Source organism: Agelaius phoeniceus, chromosome 4, assembly GCF_051311805.1.
Source record: "Agelaius phoeniceus isolate bAgePho1 chromosome 4, bAgePho1.hap1, whole genome shotgun sequence".
Lineage (NCBI taxonomy): Eukaryota > Metazoa > Chordata > Aves > Passeriformes > Icteridae > Agelaius > Agelaius phoeniceus.
In genome coordinates this window covers 51,736,982-51,758,677 of record NC_135268.1, presented here as the reverse complement: position 1 = coordinate 51,758,677, position 21,696 = coordinate 51,736,982, and the positions used below count along the sequence as shown (strand labels likewise).

Sequence of the window (21,696 nt, the reverse complement as noted above, 5' to 3'; positions counted from 1 at the left end):
AGCGGGGGCAGCTCCTCAAAATGGAGCCGCCCGCTCGGGCACCTCCGGCTGAGCAGGCGAGCCCGCGGGCTGAAAACAGAGAGGAGAGCAGTGCCAGGCCTCCATGGCTCCCGCCTCTCTCCAGGGCACTGAGGCACACACAGCGCCCAGAAGAGGCGGGCAGCCAGCCCGGGCCGGCGCAGCTCTGAAGGGCATGTCCTGGTCATAAACTGGTCATAAACGTGTGACAGTCCCCTGCTGCCTGGCTGTCGAAGCGCCTGCTTCCTCTAATGGTGTTTGATCCCATGCACTCAGGCTGGGGAGAACTCGGAAGTTGAGTCCAAGAGAAACCAGGGAATTAATTAACGTTGTGTTTCTGCCACTGACTGCTTAATTTTCTAATTCATTTCTAATGAAATCTTCTATATTTTCTTTCACTGAACACACTTGCTAAACACCGGAAGGGGATAGATTTGTTCAAGCCAAATAAAAACGACTACACTCTGAAATATTCTCTGATGTTTAGATTCTGTCAATCTACTGAATTGCTAATAGTTGTTAGGCTTGGAGAAGAATGGGAAAGACAAACTGAATTTGTGACATTACAAATACTACCAGTCATTTGGGAGACCCTTCATCAAAGAGGAAAAAAAAAACAACCAGAGTACAAGCTCAATTGGTAGTTGTCTCATATTGCAATTGCTAATGCTATCACTTGTGTTCCCTCTGTGTTCACTGCCTGCTTGGTGGCATGGTCTCATTCCACACATCTGTTAATGATACTTATTACCATTCCTGTTTAATTCTTGAAATTGGACTTATGGTAACTGTAAGATCCTGTTTGTACAGAAACTGCTGCCTTTCCTTTATGAACACACATGGTTAGGTGGGCCCGCGTACTTTTAGCATTAGCATAGCTCGTGATTTTGGGTTTCTGCATAAGGAGCACAGTGAGTGAGTAAACACAGACCCACAGCACAGGCTGTGCTTTTTGGCCTGTTTAGCAAGTTATTCCATATGCACTCAACATAATAGCTATGCAAACAAAACCGATACTGCTTTAGAAAAACATCTCCAGTGATAAGTTTGTATTTACATATTTAATTCTCGTTATGCAACTTTGAAAGCTGTGCCTATTCCTGATACCAGAACTAAAGATCAGTTAAAATGGCTGACGTTTGTGAGAGCCAAACTGTTCAAATAATGCTCAAAGAGTTATTGCAGGTGGTTATCTCTGTTTGTGGTTGATAAAGCTACCTGGAGTAACATCCAGCAGAGGAGTATCTGTTTGTGGGTTTGTGACATCTTCATGTTTCTTGGAAGGCAAGAGTTTAATCCTTCATGGAGACATCAGCCTGAACACCTGGGATGCCTGCCATTCACTCCTGGCTGTGGTGGGGAGACACAGGATACCTCTGTTCTATGTACATGCCTATGGAACCGGTGGAAGAGGGAAAAACCTTGCTCCACCACAGGAAAGAAAACTGAATACTCATTATTATGTATTATGATGTGCTTTGCAAGATAAAATCAAGGCAAAATCCCTTGAGTCTATAATTGATCATGGGTAGTATTTTAAAGGCCTATTACCCAACTAAAATTACAGCTTTTTAAAAAGTAGCTAAAGTACACTTGATTGCACCACTCTATTTACAACAATGACAAAAATTTTTTGCAAAATTAGTATTGTTTTCTACCTTGCTGAAACTCACAGACAAATTTGGCTTTTTATGTTGGGTTTTTTTTCCAAAATACATTTTAAAAAGTGAGATATTAAGTCTTGAACTTGAGGTTTTTTTCCCCTATATAATAAGCCCAGACCTTCTGTTAATATTATTAGTGAAAGCTTTGTCTTGCTTATTGAGAGAGGAGATTTTTAATAAGAGAATTGCATTTTCTTCTATTGAGAAATAAAAAAGTCTGTTTTCTTTTTGTTAATATCTTGTTTATTTCCACATTCTTCTATATTGCAATGTTGATACTCTTGGAATTGAAATCAACTTTTAAAGTGAATAAGGAATATTTTTCTTACTAGACTCTCTAGTAAAGAAAATAAAAATTTTCAGGCATTGTAGAAACAGAAATTAGCATTTTGTTAGAGACGAAAAATTCCAAAAATTCTTCATAAAGCTGTGGTGTAGTTTCTATTGGCATTAGGCTTTCTATAGTATCCATCACAATGATGTGTCTTTAGAAAGACTTGATCCCATGTCAAACAGTTTTTGCTGTATAAGGTAAAGATAAGGGATTTGCATGATGCTGTTGTGGATGATGACACAAGTTGTGCTTCTATGAGCACCCAACAGTAGTAGATCTGAGCAGCTGATGTTTATGTAAACATTACACTTCTTCTGAGTGAACTTTGTCTTTAGGTCTTTTTCTTCATTTACTTATCTAGGCCGAATGAATGTGTCAACTGAGATACTCAGTCTTACATTCAAAACTCTATCCTTTCAACTAATGTGTTCAGCATTTCTGTAGATCAAACCCCAGATTTTCAAGCCAACCCCCAAAACAAGGAGAGTACATATTCAAGAATCAAGTGAAAAATTGTTTTCTTCATTTGAATCAGATGCCTTGGCAAAGGCAAAGAATAAAAGGAAAACTGATAAGTAAGAATTGAACTGAATAATCATTAGGCTTCCTAACTATTGAATCTGTATCAGCAAGTGCCCTGGAGATTTCAGCTTCTCCCAGTCTTGATTCATTGTGAAACCAGATTGGTTGGGTGTGTGGACAGAGGCAGGAAATCTGTGCAGCATCATAGTGCATGATGTCCTCATACAGCATCAGGGTTGGAGCCTGGCCTGACTCTGCCACTTGAGCCAGTGGAATCATTAATTCTCTTCCCCTCCTTTCACAGCCTCGCTTCCTAACACCCCCTGATCACATCTCACTCTTCTGTGCTGATTGCTTTCCAAATTAACAACAGTCACAGTATTCCTTTCCCCAAGTCTTTGCTCAGATAATGAAATCCTTCTTCCAAATTCAAGTCAATTCTCATCACTTAAACTGCTTCCTCTTTAACTTCATGAAGTTAAATTACAGCCCAAACAGTTAAATATGACCAAGCAGTAAGAAACTGGATTCACAGAGGCTTGAAACATTGAAACAATTTCAAACCATGATTAGAGCATGCTCCCAGTCATGTCAATAATAAGGAAAGAAGTACAGTTCATAACCTTTTACAGACCAAGCATCTGAGAGCATCAGCCTCTGCTGCACCTTACACATCTCAGGCAGGTGCAACACAGTCTGCATCCTTGTGCCAGTGATGCTAACACTGCTGAGTTTAGTGGGGAGAAGCCTGTTGCCTTTCCCTTGCCCACAGATTGCCCATGGGGCTACAGAGCTGGGTTACAGAGCTGTTGTGAGTACTTGGAGCTCAAACATTTGGTAATGATGGTGACTAGCTGCTTTAGAAGTGTAGTGGCATTGATAATGACTTGTACTTGGGTTTTCCTTCATGAAGTAGGATGCATAAAATCAATGCTTTTAAAGGTCAAAATAGAAAGATGATGTTGATGCAGTAACTATGAAACAGCATTTTAAATGCTGTTCATAGAACAAAAAGAAACATGTCAGTATGTATTGCAAGCCAATTTTGTACAGTCCCTGTCTGCTCCTCTTGTTCCCAAGCTGCCTGTATGTGGTAGGATCTTGGCTGAGAAATGTAGATCAGTTACTGCTGGTAAGGGGAGAGGCCCGTGTTAGATGCCTGGCTACCCCACCACCAGGGACCTGGAGTGCAGAACATGTCAGGCTTTTTCTTCATCTGTGGTGAAAATGTTTCTTGTAAAGGCTCTGCAGAGAAATGCTTACAAGCATGGGCGTTTTGTTGTTTATCCTAAAAATAAATGAATTGGCTTCCATTTGTATTCATTAATCAGCTTTACTGATAAATTAAAGGTATATGTCAGTGGCATTCTGCAGTGCTGAGAGCATGGTCTCACAGGGAGCAGGAGCAGTAAAGCAGCAGTAGCCCAGCAGAGCATCTGGACTCTCATGGCCCACATGGCAGCAGGGCTGATTCATCTGAGCAGAGTGCTCTGCTCCACTGATTAATTGTCCCAGTCTGAAATGCTCAGATTTCAGTGTGTACCTCTCTTACACACAAAGCTACTTCATACTTCTATGTTGTTGCTCAAGGCTCTTCTGCAGCTGTGGTCACACAGTGTCTATTACTATATGTCTATTACTATGTGACTATTACTATTACTATTACACTTTATATTACTGTACCTCAAGAAAAAACAAAAATGGCAGGCACCAGTCCTACTGTGTTGAGTAAATTGACTGTATCTCAACATACATACTGTTGCTAAACATGTTAAAAGATTAAATTGTACTGCAAAATTGCTGTATAAATATTTGCTGTACTGATGCTCCAGCTGTGTATATGAATTGTTAAAATAATCAATACTGAAATAGAATTTTTCAGGGCTAATTATCTTTGCTAATTGTGTTCATTTGAAGAAATCCAGGAAAATTGTGTAAGAACTGGAACAGTCCCCTGTTGATTTTGTACTGCTGCTGTGTGTAGTGCTGTGCAGGAGACTTTTATATAGTATAGAAAAATGGTTGCATTTGGTGTTTGAAAGAAATATTGACTTGCTTTGTGTTTTTATATTTATTTGGATGTATGTATATCTCTTGTTTACAATTAAATTTCCCACAAGTCCAAGAAGAGTTTTTCAGTAGAGGTGGGTTTTTTTGAGCAGGGTAGGACTGAGGAATCATGCACTGCCTTTCCAGCCATCCAATTACACAGACAGGATAGATCTCCTTTAAATTTGTGATTATGTAGTGTGAATTGTATTAATGTTTTCTTGAAATACAGCTCCACAAGAAATAAAGGATGTGACAGCTTCTTAGACCCTCTGTCAGCTGTGTTATCCCACCAGAATGACTGACGTTTAAATGATGATAAATTAGTTCCTGGCATTTCTGTTGTAGAGGCAGGCTGCAGTAAGAAGCCAGGTAGGTGTCTCAGTGGTCATGCAGAGGCCACCTCCCTATAAATTACACCATTCTCAGATCTGTTCTACGTCTCACAGTTCAGGCTAATCATTGACAGGGCTTTTACAATCACCAGCTTTTAGTGAAGCTTTGATAAGACACTCCAGCAGCTTGTGACAAATGAAAACGATCTGCACGGCGTGGACTCCAGCAAAAGAATGGAATTTTTTCAGCATCAGTACAAGAAATCTGATTTTTAACGCTGGCACAATAAACTGGCACAATGTGTGGCCAGCGACTGGAGAAGATTGTTGCTTTCTGGACGTTCGTTTTCGTAAGGATTGTTACTGGGCTTGCCGGAGAGGGAAGATCTGTGTGGAAAAAGGACTCCCACTTCAGCCCTGTGAGCGAAACACAGATGTTTTTATATGACACTTTCCCCAAAGATTTTCTCTGGGGGGTAGGGACAGGAGCTTTCCAGGTGGAAGGCAGCTGGAGGAAGGATGGGAAGGGCTTCTCCATCTGGGACCGCTTCAGCCGCTCGGAGCTCAGGGACACTGACAGTGCAGGCACCTCCAGTGACAGCTATACCCTGTTGGACAAAGATTTGTCTGCTCTGCAGTTTCTGGGAGTTACTTTTTACCAGTTTTCAATTTCATGGTCAAGGCTCTTCCCCACTGGAGTGGTGGCAGCTCCCAATGAAGAAGGACTTCAGTATTATAACACCCTTATTGACTCTTTACTCTACAGAAACATTGCCCCCGTGGTTACACTGTACCACTGGGATCTGCCCTTGATGCTGCAAGAAAAATTCGGGGGATGGAAAAATGAATCAGTGATTGATATCTTCAATGACTATGCCACGTTTTGCTTCCAGACCTTTGGGGATCGTGTTAAATATTGGATTACAATCCACAATCCATATTTAGTTGCTTGGCATGGGTATGGCACAGGTATTCATGCTCCAGGAGAGAGAGGGAAAATAAGAACTGTCTACTCAGTAGGACACAATTTGATCAAGGTACAGTATAATAAGATTTCACAAATTGATCTTGCACTGCTCTGGGAAATGATAAGAGGAATTGGTGCTGTGATCAGTGTTTCTTTAGAAAATCACCTATTGTGAAAGCACCAACAAATAGCTTTTAGCTAAGGCAGTCTATCTATTAAGCCTCATTTTGATCTTATTTCTTGTCACAACAGCTGACTCAATAATTATTTGTTTTAAAGTGCTTGTTTATTATTTTATTTAAATTAGTTTTTACATACAAATTCTAACTCTTAAAGATCATTCTTTGTTCTTTACATTTAGTTAAACACATTTGGTCATCCTGAAATGATTATTCTATTAGTTTAAAAGGAAATTCATTTGTATTTGCATATTGAATCAACTTTACTGGCCATAGAGTATGTATATGTCAGTGTGATTTGTTCTAGCTTAGTAAGATCATATTGCAAAATTTTTCCTTCTGAACTAGCAAGGTTGGCACGTCTTGGGTTCAGAAGAAAACAAATGTTCTTTTCAGTACTTGAGAGTTTCAAATTATTTCCATGATGTACAGTGTTTTTTGCATCTGCCGTGCTCAAATTACTTTACAGAGCAGGTCTCTATCCTATCTCTGCAGCCAGTATAATTCCCCCTGCTGAGACTATTCTTAACTGTCACAAAGAGGATTTTTCTACAACTTGCCATACATCACACATGTAATTAACAAATAAATCTGAATGGGCTAATCCTACAGAAAGAAGTATGCATGAGGGGAAAAAATTATTTGCCAGAGTAGTTAAAATATTCTGCAACCAACAAATTTTTGTATTTACCTCTGGCCTTGAACCTTCAGAACATAATTTTTCAAAAAAGTCACACTGCAGTCAATAGAAGTTTTACACAGAGAAAAGTTGTCAAGCATCCTGAGTCACTAACTGATTTCAGACTTGGCATAAGAATGATTTAAAGATAAAGACTTGTGAGGCATCTCAAAGAAAACTGATCCCAAATCCTTCTTTCTGTTTTCAAATGCTATTTTATGTAATGCATGTAAAAGATATTATATAAGTCTGCAATATTTCTTGCCTTCATTTCTGAGTGTCACAATCAAATGTGGAGTACCAACCGGGCACTCTCTGCAGTTTCTGTAGAATCCATGTAAGCAGCACACCACACACAGGGAATGTGATTGCTCTTCCAAAGAATCAATTGGATTTTCCAGGAATGCAAGCACAGCTGGGTCTGATACACAAATTACTGACCTAATTGTCTTGGTCAATATTATTTGTCTCTCAGACTTGATTAGATAGTTGCCTCTTGTTCTAGAGTATAAAGTAAATCACTTGGATGGAAGAGTTAAGGAGACCTTCAGCAGCACACAATCCTTTAGCTACTGTTTTAGTATCCGTGGGCAGAAATTATTCTCCTGTGGTACCCTTCCTACAACCCCATGAGCATTACCTAAAGTATTAGCAGTTCTCTCCTATACTACTGTAAAATTTCTGAAGATTCTAGATTTGAGATCAATGAAAATTCTCAAATTTGTAGTAAAGTATTTGAGGAACAGGAGTTTTCTGGTTAGGGTTAGGGATGGAATGGAAACTCTTGAGGTATCAGTTGATGTGACCCAACTCTTCTTGTCTCTAGATATAATCATTTATTTCTCTTAATAAACTGTAATGCCAGACAGCCATTCCACAGAAGTCACATCTGGTACTGGATGTTCCAAGCCAACTAGCCAGAATCTTTCTCAAAGATTTTTGTGCAAGTTTAAATGTCTGGTTCATTTTGCATTGTTGACAATACAGTATTAATAGAATAATTGATGCACAATCAGGATTCATGTGTTGTGAAATATCTCTCCTTTGAGAATCAAGAAAAATTATAAGATTCTCTCTTTAAAGAGATTTCACAGGGGTTTTTATTTCATGACCAGTAGATACTGGTCTGTTTCTCAGACATTGTATTATGGCTACCTTCTACTTTCCCACTGCAAACCAAAACCATTATCCCAAAAATAAAAGATCAACCAAATGTCAGGTTTTGGCAGTGTGAGGCAAAGTCTGTTAAAGCTCTTGAAAAGATTGCCATTTATGTCATCAGCTTTAGGAGGAACCACACTCTTGTCCATGTCAAGGCTTCATTTTTGGACAGGCTATTGACAGACCCGATCCTCAGTGCCACCCTGTGCACAAACCAGGTCCATCCATTAAATATACAGAGCAGGAAAAACAGGTATGTAATGCTGAAATGAAGCTAATCTGGCCACCACACTGTTGCACAGCAATTTGCTGAAAATCATTCTCAAACCATTTTGTAGTATCTTTGGAGAAATTAAATGAAGCGCTCATATGAATCCTACTTTTAATTTAATTTCCTTATGTATTGTTGCAGTCATGGTGCTGAAGCTAAGTTTAATAGAATCACAAAAACAATATAACAAACCACAAACCTCTGCTTTTTTGGACTTTGGATTATTTTATTGTAAGAACAATTTGAAAGTTGCTGGAGATTTTTGTGTCCCTTGAAAAGGGCTGGAGAAATTCCTCTTAGTTTTAAACTCATCAATTTTATTGCTTTCAAAAGCAATACAGTGTCTTAAAACCCAAATAATTGGCTGGTATATCAAAAAGTTCATAGAATACCAGGTTGGAAGAGGACCTCAAGGATCATCTCCATAATGAGATGCATTTTAGAACTGATTAAAAAATTATCTGCTTCCATGAATGAATTCATGTAGGTAACTAGGCAGATAATGATCATATTAGGGCTTTCCTACAAAAGTAGGGTTGGTCTGTCTTCATCCAGCCCCAGAGCTCTGTGTGTTGGCTTGCACAAGGCATTGCTGATGCTGAATCACCTCCTGCCTGTGCTCCCTCCAAGCCTTGCATCCTGTTAAGGGAGTGCCCCAGACACCTCTGCTTGAGAGACAGACCTGCCTTTTCATGGGCCTTGCTATTCAAGATATATAAAGAGAGGTAGAGGATGCAGAATCAGAGGCTGATAAGCAGGGTGCCTAGGAGATCCACATTGGGGAAATAATTCAGAAGAAGAATTTCAAATGTGAGTTTTAAAAAATATCAATTTCAAAAAACGTATTTGCATGTTACTATGCATTCTCTTTGTGCACAGAGGGTAATCATTGCCACTGACCACTTCAAAGGACTCAATACTACCTCTACACAATTAATAGGGAATTTGAACTTTGATGCTTATTAATTGTAAATTGCTAAGGGATTCTCTTAGATAAATCTCTCTTGAGAGATATGGCTCTAGGGTGGACACCAGAATCATCTGTGCTTGTAAATGTCTTTGCTGGAAGATTTTTCAACTAGTTGTAGCCATCAGTGATGATGTAAAATTCAGCATTGATTCATAGTTTTTTGATGATTTGTTATTTTCAGGTTAGCTTTCTTAGATTTCTTGGTAATCATTAAGGAAAACACAATCCAAATGCACACAATCCAAATGTTAACATACAACAAATTATGATAGCAAAGCCTCAGTCCTTCATAACAGCCTCTCAAGAAGTGTAGTCACCTGCACCTTGAGATGTAGGCAATCCTTCACAAGGATTGAGAGTCAGTTTGCAAAAGACAGGGTTTAGGTCTGCTTTAGCTCTACTGACTATGGGGCATCTTTACCACAGACCAAAAAAACCTTTAACAATAATACACTCTCCAAATAAGCCAACAGCCCTGCCCTTTTTCTGAAATGTAACATCATCATCAGACTATATTCTAGTTCTTCGTGGGTTAAACACCAAACAAGTAAACAAAAGGCCCAAATAATTTGATTATAATTTTTTTCAATTCTAATTTTCCTAAATGTTCTTGATTTCCAGCACACTAAAATAACTCCTTATACCCCTGACATTTTTTTTGTACACTCAGTGCTTTTCAAAGAAAAATTGCTTGGCTAAAGCATCTTAAGAATTTGAAAGTTTTGCTCTACTGAAAGCTCTTTGCATGTGCATATGTTAAATTACAGGATCAGAATTTCAAGGAGTATAAGAATGTTTCAAAAAGAGAGAACAAATACTGTTGTCTTCAGTTTATTAAGTTGACTTTTCTAGCCTTTTTACAGGGTTAGTACTAACTGACATAGCACTCTCTGTGACTTTCAAGACTAGGGCATATTTTCTACATTTATACCAGGAAAATATGCTGAAATTAATGAGTCATACGTATCTAGAATAAATACCCAACATTGATCCTACTTTAACTGTGTATTTAGCCTTGACATTTGTCCTTGCTCTAACAAGGAAAGTGAAAGATTAGGGATTAAACTCTAACTGAAAAAAGATTAGTCAAGATTTACTGAAAATACCCAATTTGATGTATGATAGAGCTTTTAAATTGATGTTTGTTTCATATCTGGTCTTAAAAAGCAAGTTCTATAAATCAGCTGATTCCATCAACAATAGTTTGCATTTCTATCTGTGAATGTTAAGCTTCTTTACAGATAATTAGCAACTCAAATCATATTTGTAGGCAACTATGTGTCTACTATGTCTGTAAAACTCTTACTGTAGAGAGTGAGAACTTTTCTACAGTAGGAGTTAATCCTCAGAATTCAGTCACCAGTGATACATACAAATTTGTACATGAGGATTCTATCTTGACTCATATTAAATGTACTTATTTATAACTGAGGTCTACTCCTCTAGAGTTTTACCTGGGGCTATATCCTCTGCCATACACATTCTTTTTAATAGTAACTTTATTTTCTTCTAATCACCTCCTGAAGATGTGTATGAATATGATGAGAGATTCTTGGTTTTTACATGTCAATATCATGTTCTAATTAGCTGTTTTTTTGGCAAAGCCATTTTTCTCCACTTCACCTAGAAAAGTGTGATTGCTGTGATTTACCTGGTGCTATTGTCATGGTCCTTGGCACTGTGCATCATACAGCTGAGTGCAGGGGGGGTTTCTTGTTAAGCCAGCACAGCCATATGCCTCTCCTTCAACAGTGGTGATTGTGGGCTGTGTCTGGAGAAAAACTCTGCAAACCAGGTGAGAAAACCCTAGGGGCAGAGCACAGAGTAAGCCTGGCCCCAGCAGCCACCCCAGGCTGGAGGGACTTTCAGGAGAGGACAGTGAGGGCAGCTGAGGAGATGGCACTGGCCACTTAAATTTTCCAATGAGGCTACTAAGAAATCAATTTTATAATACTTTAACTCTATCTTGCAATTTGCCTTGGGTCCATTTTTGCTGGCTTCCTTCTTCAGCTACAGAAGCTGCATTTCAAAGGTTAGTGTCACTTTATCAGTATTTTCAAAGACAGACTTTGAACAAATGTTACAAGCATGACCTTAGAAACCATAAACGACTGATACACAAAATTTCACAAACTCTAATTCTTTGGTACCCCCCAGCTTAAACAAACACCTACCTGACATCAGGCCTTTTGGAGTTTTTTTAAACTGTCAAGGCTGTGTGTTTCTAGATAAATTAACTGAAATTATTGTTAAAGGTAAGCCATGCTGTTTGGCTTAGTAATGATGACAATCTAACTCAGCACTCAGTGTTTCACAATGCTCCTGATGTTTTTCTCTGGGTGCAAGCTATTATTTTCTTTCCAGCTTAAGAGTGTAATTCCACACTCCAGGCATGAGGTAAACTCTGAGTTACTTGACAACTCTTCAGCTGGGAGAGGTCAGCTCCCCTCCCCTGTGTCAGATCACCTGATGTGATTCAAGCTGCAGTCCAGGTCACTCCTCTCTGAGCTACCTGTCCTGTTCCCTTACAGGACTTTGACAATGCTAGTGGCTCCTCAGTCTCCCATGTACTTCTGGTTTTCTGGTTTCTTTGTCTGCTGTATGCCCTTATTTATGTAATTAATAGTGTGACATTTGAAGCTAATTGTGACATGCCATAATGACACACTTTCTAAAACATTATGAAAATCAGAAAAGCAGTATTAAGATGTGATACATTTCAGTGGCCATTTCAAAGAAGAAATTAACTAAAATCCTGAACAAAATTCTCACTCAGAGCTGTGTAAGTTGACATTTGTGTTTAAACTTCACAGCTGGGTCCTTTGCCCAAGTTTTTACATTTAGGGATTGTGCAAATATCAAAACTTGAATACCTGCTCATATGACTAGGCCAGAATAAAACACTAAATCCCAAGAAGAGGGATGGGGTGGATGTGGTTTGATCAGAGTAAGGCCAGGTAACCCCCAGAGCACAGAGCAGTTAGTAGCACAGAGTCACCACTGACAAATGAAATATCATATGAGATATGATATCATCTTTGATGGAATAATTGTAAAGATGGCTTGAAATTTTAACCATATCAGGAATCACCATTTGACAGAGAAAGACTGCCTAGATCACAGAGTTCAAATCCCATTGTTAGAGTTGTTCCAAAGTGTCTTTGTAACAGCAGCTCTTCTTATCCCTGCTGGGATCTCCCCTGAAATTTAGACATGTGTTAAAAAGCCACAGCCCTAAGGTGTCATAGGACATGAGTTTCTGATCATTGCCCTCACCCCAAGGAGCCTTGCAAGGTGACAGTGATTGCCCATTAAACTGTGCAGGGTAATTCATGTGCCTTCACTGATGCTTCCATAGAAGCCTGCAGTGACTCAGATGGACCTACCTGCCTCTCTAGCTGCCAACCCACAGAGACTTATTAAAATTACAATTTAATGCTATTTTTCTCTCATCAGGCTCATGCAAAAGTTTGGCATACCTACAAAGAACACTTTGAACCCTACCAGAAGGGGATGATATCCATAGTATTGGGATCCCACTGGATTGAGCCTAACAAAATGGAAGATGAATTGGACATTTCTAAATGTCAGAAATCCATGGAGAGAGTACTCGGATGGTTTGCTAAACCCATCCATGGGGATGGGGATTATCCAGAAGAACTGAAAAATGAATTCTTGTTTCTGCCACACTTTACCGAAGATGAAAAAACCTACATCAAGGGAACAGCTGACTTCTTTGCATTTTCCTTTGGTCCTAGTAACTTTAAACCTCCAAACACTCTACCAAAAATGGGACAAAATTTGTCACTCAATTTGAGGGAAGTGCTGAACTGGATTAAGCTGGAGTACAACAGTCCTCGAATCTTGATTGCAGAGAATGGCTGGTTCACTGACAGCCACGTGAAAACAGAGGACACCACAGCCATCTACATGATGAAAAACTTCATTAATAAGGTTTTACAAGGTTTGTACAGAAATTACTTGTTGGATTTTTCAGAGAGCACTTTTGATCGTTTGATATTTAGCTCTGTAATAATTTAGTCTTTTTTTTTTATGAGATAATGGCAACGAAGTTAATCATTAATTATTTATACTGCATGAGTACAAGTCATGGATCAGGATCTATTGGTGCCAGGTGTTGTACAAACAGAAAAAACCCATAGTCCCTGTCCCAGAAAGCTAAAGTCCAACATCTGCATTGGGTTAGGGTTGGTTAGGGTTAGGGTTTCCATACTGAAACTATTACTCCTGCAGGACTCTCAGACTCCACCTATAGTAGGTACAGAAAAGCCTTGAGATCTTCTGTGAATGTCACCTCTGGTGACATAGGGAGCTAAGTTAACTCCTGGCTTTTCCTACCTTCAGCCCTTTGTTTCTGCCCTGGACCTTCCCCTTATATTTCAGGGGGCTTTTCTCATCCTCACTCTAACCCTCAGTCAGGATCCTGACCTGTTTCTGCCTTCTCCTTTCACTGTTCCTGCAGACAATGTTACAAACATACTCTCACTCTGATCCACCAGATCTCTACCTATCACCTGCCTAACTTTTAATTTTCTTTACCATATAGTATACATAAAATAGTAATTTTGCCCCTACCCATTTAAACGGTCACAAAATCTCAGCATGCACCATCTCAAGTAACACAGCATCTTTTGCTCTGACAATTAAATTTACCCCTGTCTATTCAATATGCTTCTACAAACAAAAATGTTCTCAGTCATCACTTACTCTGTCCCTTGATGTCTGCTCCCATTTGTTCAACCTTCCTCAGTGCAGACATCAAGTACTCATCTTTACTTGCAAGGCCATTCTAGCTTATCTCTTTAGCCTCTACATCATTCTCTGCCTCTACATTTTGCAATGGGTATTTTCAGACATTTTTGTACTTTCTCCCATGGTTTCCCTAATTTAGAAGTTGCCTTCTTTGAAAATACTTGCCACTGTATTGCTTTGTTACATTTCCTCATCTCCTTTCCAGTATTCTGCCCTTGTCCATCAGCTTCCCATATCCTCACATTGCAAGCTCTTGGGCTTTCTGATTTCATCTGGCAACTAAATTTACAAAAAACATCCAGCTGGCCTATGCCCATGCTGCTGGGTACCTTGGAACTCTGCTGCATCAATACATGCACCATGCAAAACTGCTTTCTGCTCAAGTTGCAGCCTGGTGTGACTAGGGCAAGGAGGTTCAGTGGAAATACAGAATGGTGCAAAATTATATGTCCTGAGAAAATTGAGCTAAATGATATTGGGAAAGAATAAACCACAAAACCACAAAACTTCATCTTTATTCCTTGGCTTACTGGTGTGGTGGACTACAGGTCAAATATGGCTTGTCCACCTGTCTATGTCAAAATCCTCAACAACCCTCCTTAATCACTGCTTTCCCTAGCTCATTCCAGCCCTTATAAGGTTAACATGAGGAGTTATCCCATGGTATTTCATAGCTTAAAGGTGGTGACAGGCAGTGAACATGACCATGGAGTTTGGACTTTTCCTTGCAGGCTGCCAGCTGGCACGAGCCTGCAGGGGTGAAAAGCATTGTGGTTACTTGGTGTCTGCTGAGCAGCTGCTTTGCAGGCCCTTCCTGAAGAACCAGGGTCCACATCTGAGAAAGCAGTTGTGTTGTCATCTTTCTCATATATTATATGTAAAAGATCATATGTAAACTCCTTTGCAAGAGGGACATTAAGATTGCCTGAAGAAATCTGCATGCACTGCACCCATTTTGTAACTAAATCAGTCTCTGGTTGCTCTACCCTACTTCTCTAAAGTCGTTAACAGTCCCATGCCAACAAAATAGATTTTTCAATTTACAAGCTGAGTAGACATTCCCATGAGCTTGCAGACATCTTTCAAATAAAGGTGGAGAGTTTTAGCTTCAAGACAAAGTTACAAACCAGATCAACTGTTGCTCCCTTTATTTTGACTCATGAGTTTCTAATTTACTGGTATTATTGTACTGGCATATTGTCAAATGCAACTTCAAACGTGGATGTGGTATAATATTTCTTGTTTGGTCAGAGCAGAATTAAAGCATCCTACAGTAATTTAATTTCTTAAGGACACCTTAATTTCTTAGTGACACCTTTTTTTTTAGTAAATAAAGACTAAGATATATACATCAGTTTTGCAATGAATTACAGTGGGTCAATACAAACATTGAGAAGACACTCAAGATTTTCAAAATAAATAGTGCTTTCTCATAAATATCCCTTATATATGTTAGAGTAATGAATACAGGACTCATGGATGTTACCTTCTCTTATGCAGCTATTAAATACGACAACATAGATGTGTTTGGTTACACAGCCTGGTCCCTCCTTGATGGCTTTGAATGGCAGCATGCTTACAACATCAGGCGTGGATTATTTTATGTAGATTTCAAAAGCAAAAAAAAGGAAAGGATTCCCAAGTCATCTGCACTTTATTATAAACAAATCATACAAGAAAATGGCTTCTTCCCAAAGGATTCCACCCCAAACTTGCAAGCTCAGTTCTCCTGTGACTTCTCCTGGGGTATCACCGAGTCTGTTCTCAAGGTAAGCATAAAATATTAAATGGATCACTGGCAACAGAGTGATCAGCAGCTCCCTGAACAAATGACCATACACAGCACCTTGCATTCCAGAATTCCAATGCACACTGCCAACAGAAGTTAAGCCATAATTGCATTGGTCCAATTTCCTGTGTTTCCAGGTTTCCAGGTGAGCTGGGCACAGAGTGCTGGCTACTGCTGCGGCAGCAGACCCTGCTGCAGGTGCCCTTCCAAGCACGGCCCTCCCTCTGCTTGTGTCTCCATGTGGCACATCAGATGAGGAAATTTCAAACCAAGAAGTTGATCCAACCAATTGTTACCAGGTTATTTTTCAACCAGGGGTTTCCAAATCCAGTTTGCAGTGTGGCCATAGGGATGCTTGTGAAGCCTGATGGAGAGAGTGACAAAGGGCAGGGACAAGGTGATTATGCTGGTGGCAGCAGAGTGACCTGCAGGCTCCAGGTCTTGTCTACAGCAGAAACACATTCCTGGGTTAGGCCTGGCTCTAAGTGCCACTCAGACAAGTGGGTAAGAAGCCATTCTTTACAAAGTGACATAGCACAGGTGAAGATAACCAACCTTGAGGTTTTACCATCTGAGCTCACATTAGAAAACAGATCATACAACCTTTTGTCGAAACTGGCTCCTACAGGATCTATTTATACTTTATTTTTCTTCTATTTCTGCTTTAAACTTAGTAAATAAGCTAACTGTATGTATGGGCAGGTTGGGATACCCTTCTTGTTATTGCACACAGACAGTCCCATGACAAATACCAGCCTCAAAAACTAACACAAAAATCCCATAATTTAGCCTGTTGACTGACAACTGTAGGGGAAGAAAAAGTTAAGCTTCTATATATCTTGTTAATATGCAACACAAAAAAAACCCCAAACATTTCCTTTGAAAAAAAGTAATCTAAATATTTTAAACTTTACTTTGAAACCTAGAAAAAGCATTTAAAAATTGGAATATCAAAAAATGTTTTATTCTGAACTTTTTTAACTAATAGGAGATAGAAAAGATACAACTAAATGCTGCAAGCTGTTTGTGTCAGATAAGTATGCCTCAATTATACAAGTTTTATCACAGCAGCAGTGCCAAAATAATCCATACCTGCCTCTGGTGCTTGTTCTCACCACCTGCTCTCCAGGCAGCTGCCTCTGCCTGAGAACTGCTGTGTGCATGACCAGAGTGAACTCGATCAGGGAGAGCTATCTCTGTGAAAACATGTCATGTAGGCTGGTGGCAGGGCAAATGCCCATGTGTAATCAAAAAGTGCTATTTTGATGTTTTTCATAGGGAAAGGAACAGAATGATAAGATGACCACTAGCACAAATCCCCTATAGGTGAGTTGGTTATCATCTTCCCCCTGGAGCATTTAAGCAGGGACTTCTGACATCCACCACTAATTGACAGCTAAACACAGGCAGAAATGCAGATCACAAGCAGATATTATGTTCATTTAATTAAAACTCATTGTAACATATTTTTACTTTCACAGGCAGAATCAGCAGCTTCCTCACCACAGTTCTGTGATTCCAGCTTGTACCTCTGGAATGTCACAGGAGATGGGCTTCTGCACAAAGTTGAAGGGGTAAAGCTAAAAACCCGACCAGCACAGTGCACAGATTTCGTCAGTATTAAAAAGCAACTGGATCTCCTGGAAAAAATGAAAGTCACCCATTACAGATTTGCACTTGACTGGTCACTAATTTTACCCAATGGAGATTTGTCAGTGGTCAACAGGCAAGTTCTTAGGTATTACAGATGTGTGATTAGTGAAGCCCTGAAACTGAACATTCAATCCATGGTCACCTTGTATTATCCAACTCACACCTACCTGGGCCTGCCGGGTCCTTTGCTGCAGACAGGAGGATGGTTGAACCAGTCCACTGCCTACGCTTTTCAAGAGTACGCAGCTTTGTGTTTTAGGGAGCTTGGTGATTTGGTTAAACTGTGGATTACAATAAATGAGCCAAACCAGTTAAGCAATGTCTACAAGAGGAGCAGCAATGACACCTATCGGGCAGCACACAATTTGTTGCTAGCACACGCCATGGCCTGGAGAACGTACGACGAGCGGTACCGGCCCTCTCAGTACGGCAAAGTGTCCCTGTCCCTGCATTCCGACTGGGCTGAGCCTGCCAACCCCTTCTTTGAATCTCATTCAAAAGCTGCCAACAGGTTTCTTCAGTTTGAAATAGGCTGGTTTGCCAATCCCATATTTAAGACTGGGGACTATCCAGCTACTATGAGGGAATACATCACCTTTAAAAACAGAAAGGGCCTTTCATATACTTTGTTGCCATCCTTCACAAGTGAGGAAAAGCAGCTTGTCAAAGGTGCAGCTGACTTTTATGCACTGAATCATTTCACCACCAGATTTGTGATTGATGAACCTCAGAATGGAAGCCAGTATGAATTTGATTGTGACATTCAATTTCTGCAGGATATCACCTGCCTGAGCTCCCCTTCTCGTTTGGCAGTGGTGCCTTGGGGAATGCGCAAAGTTCTCAGGTGGATCAAAAAAACTTATGGTGACATTGACATTTACATCACAGCAAATGGAATAGATGACCCATCCTTGGACAATGATGAACTTCGAAATTATTACTTGGGCAAGTACATACAAGAGGTTTTAAAAGGTGAGTGCATGACAGATTCAAGTTCCCCAGAGCCATTTCCACGGCTCAGAGCCAGGCACAGCTAAGTCTTGCCCTGGACAGAGTGAGCAGTCCTGGCTCAGATGCAGGAGCCAGTAGCACTGAGCCCCCTGAGGGGCCCAACTCTGCAGCCACACTCAGGGCAGCTACAACACACAGGAATGGCATCAAGTGCCTTGCACAAAACACAGCTACAGCTGCCTCCAGTTTAAACCATGAGAGAAGCTCTCTGGGCATGCACATACAGCAGAGTAGTTACTCAGAAATTATTAGGAGGTGGCAGTTCAGCCCAACAACTCCCAAGAAACAATTAAAGTTTCTACTCTCCAAAGAAAGGCAGAGCCTCCTTGCTTGCTGAACTAGTCATTGGACAGGAAAGTGCAAGCAAATCCATAGTGACCTGGAGGGACATAAAGAAGAAATACAGCAGGGCACCAGCAGCACCAGCTGCTGTTGAAGGGAGAGTCTGACTCTAGTTCTTGTTCCACTGCTTGTTTTCTCCTGGGCACATATGGAAAAACTAGTAGGAGTTATGGAGGTAGAGGACAAAAACATTCAAGGTAATGATCTTTAGCAGCAGCAGCTTACTGTATGAGAAATGCTGCAGAGACCTCACCCCTTCCCTCCCTCTTCCCCCAGCCAATCATTAAAGAAAAGCAGTGGGACACAGGCTACCAGCAAGGCCTTGGTACCTGACCCATACAGGCAAAATGAGATGTGCAATACATCCCTCACTGTTCCCTACTGCTGAGCAGTAGAGAGATCCTGATCAGGACATGGGGGTTTCAAAAGTTTTTCTGAGGTAACTGACATCAAACACAGTATAGGTATCCTGGTTTCTCCTCTCGAGGAGTTAATAAAAATGAGACAAATCTTACTCATGGCTAAGCATGGCTTCAGATTACTTTTAGATACCAAGAAAAAAGTGTTCTCTCTCCAGTGCTTAGCCTTCTTAGTTACTACAGGACTAATGTAGTGATGATTATGAGCATTTGCTGATTTATTTTCCATGCTAATTTCATACTGCAAACAAAAGAACAATACATCACTAAAGGAATTAAGTTCTTAGTCTGGGTCACATTCCCAGCTATGCTCGCTGACTGCACATGACTTCAAGGCTTGCTATTTTTAAGTATTCTCACCCAGCACTTGGGTGCAGCAGTGTAACACAGAGCCATGCATGCTGCAGGGATGAGCAGCTGAGTTTGGAGCAGGGCAGGAATTCTTGGAAAGCTGCTCATGGCACTTATGGGCAGCTGCTCCCAAGTCATTGCAGCTGGCTCCAGTTAAGAGCAGCATCTAGCCTTTCCCAGGACAAAACAAACTCCCAGCTCCAACCCTGTACAAATCCAGTTTTCATGGGGTAGGTCCAAAATCATAAGGATTTTTTAAAAACAGTAAGGCACTGTTCCTATGTAATTGAGACAACTGAGTATTAGCAGTAAATATTTTACAAAGTATACTTTTTAAATTTCTAACAATTTGAAATCTGAAATTTTACCAGAAAGTATGCAAGTTTTACTTGAAATGTAACTTTTTATTAACACTTTGTTTTGGTTTCTTTTCCTTCTCAGCCTACTACATTGACAAAGTCAAGATTAAAGGCTACTATGCGTTTAAGCTGACTGAAGAAAAATCTAAGCCCAGATTTGGATTCTTCACGTCAGATTCAAAAGAAAAGCCTTCAGTAAGATTTTACAATAGCCTGATAAGCAACAATGGCTTTCCTGCTGACTACTCAGTCTGTGGCCCCTCTAGCCACGAAAAGCAGTGTAGCTTCTGCTTGTTTATTTCTCAGAAGAAGCCATTAATATTCTTTGCCTGCTGCCTCTTCTCTACCCTCAGTTTGCTTTTAGCTATTATTATTTTTCACAAAAGAAAAAGAAGGAAACATTTTAAGGCAAAAAGCATCAAATGCATCTGTGTCTCATTTTAGAAGGGGGCACAAGCCCACTTTCAGTGAGATCCATCACTGCATTCTACAGTGGACAATACCACTCAGCTAACTGTGGAAAAGCACTGAGTCACTCCAGCCACACACACCAGCATTTCATTCAAAAACCAAGTAATCACATCCACAGGAAGAAGAGCCATGGCACTTGTTTCTAGTGAAATTACTTTTATCCACCTACTCTACCTAGAAGACAACTTCTTCTGTTAAAAAAATATAAAAATTATGACCCTCCTGTGCCTTGGAATAACCTTTAAAACAGCTTTACTTGCAAAGAGCAACTTTTGAGAACTGATATGGACCTTTTAAAGTCTTGTGATGTGTATTCATGTTTTGAGTGTTGTTCAGCATGAAACTGTTAGGGTTTAGAAGTGTTATTAAACCCCAGAAACCTTCAACTAAGTTGAACAACACCAAGAATGAAATGTACCAGGCCAGCTTCTGAAGATACCCCCAAAAAGAACAAAACCAAGTTAACTCCATTATTGACCAAGAGATACCCTTACAGATTGGGTGAAGTAGTTTTAAGCAAATGTAACTGGAGACAAAACCATATGCCATCACTATTTTTCATTTCCAAAATGGGGCAGCCATAAAACTTTTTACTAGCAGAGAACATCTAAATAAATAGTAACTATTAACCCACTCAATAGAGTGATTAATGTAAATTGCACTTGTCATTATACAAGTGGATCTTCAGGCAGTTTTTGGAATTTTTTAACATGTGTGGGATGGTTTAGCAACTTGCTGCCAAGTATGTTTCTGCACTGTCCCAGTATTTTATGTACTTTTTCCAAATTGAATGGAGCAAGTGACAATGTGGATTTTACTACTGCACAGAAATGGTACAACCTCCCAGTCAGATGTTGCTACACGGCAAGGTCAGCAGTGAAGAAACCAAGATGTGTCCCCAGGTAACAAATCACTGCTGGTGAAACTCAACAATACACTCTGATTGAGCTTTGAGGTCAAGTCCCTTGTTTTCTTAATTGAGCAATAAAGCATTGTATTTTCAGACTACTGCTTCCATCTATGTATTTAGTTTAAATGGTCTTACAAATCTCGTTCTACTCATTTCAGTTTTGTTTTTCATCTACTTCAGATTCTGTCACCACAAGTCTGAGACTTGAGAAAAGATGTGAAAGAACACTGGTCTACCCTGTGAGAAAAATGCTTTTATTATTTCCTAATGCTGTGATTCAAAAATGCTACTTCATGACTTTGTCACAGAAAGATCACGGTAGCACAGCCTACACACATTGCCCTACCTGAGTACATTCATTCAGTCTGAATGAAGTCCCATGGTTTGAAAACATATTGGTAGGGTGGATCCACTGTGCAACTGCTTCTCTAAAAGCCATCAGGTTCATGCAATCACCATTAAGTTCTTA

General features: G+C 40.0%; 1 protein-coding gene and 1 long non-coding RNA gene across 2 annotated transcripts; one reads left to right on the top strand and one right to left on the bottom strand.

Annotated features, from left to right (window-relative positions):
- Positions 1-5,221: 5,221 nt before the first annotated feature.
- KLB (klotho beta) lies at positions 5,222-20,290 on the top strand. Its single transcript, XM_054632980.2, has 5 exons — positions 5,222-5,959; positions 12,606-13,113; positions 15,423-15,691; positions 17,193-18,336; positions 19,929-20,290. The coding sequence occupies exons 1-5, from the start codon at positions 5,222-5,224 to the stop codon at positions 20,288-20,290; spliced, it is 3,021 nt and encodes a 1,006-aa protein (XP_054488955.2).
- On the bottom strand, positions 15,558-17,365 carry LOC129120393 (uncharacterized). The gene is made up of 2 exons (XR_008534253.2): positions 17,215-17,365; positions 15,558-16,075 (listed from the first exon to the last, which is right to left on the bottom strand). It is a non-coding gene; the product is annotated as an uncharacterized LOC129120393 (long non-coding RNA).
- Positions 20,291-21,696: the final 1,406 nt, after the last annotated feature.

Bases quoted from the DNA above. Each gene is read 5' to 3' on its own strand.
- KLB (XM_054632980.2), top strand. From the start codon at position 5,222: ATGTGTGGCCAGCGACTGGAGAAGATTGTTGCTTTCTGGACGTTCGTT. The intron at 13,114-15,422 runs GTTTGTACAGAA...TCTCTTATGCAG, and splicing joins CATTAATAAGGTTTTACAAG to CTATTAAATACGACAACATA. The intron at 15,692-17,192 runs GTAAGCATAAAA...TTACTTTCACAG, and splicing joins TCACCGAGTCTGTTCTCAAG to GCAGAATCAGCAGCTTCCTC.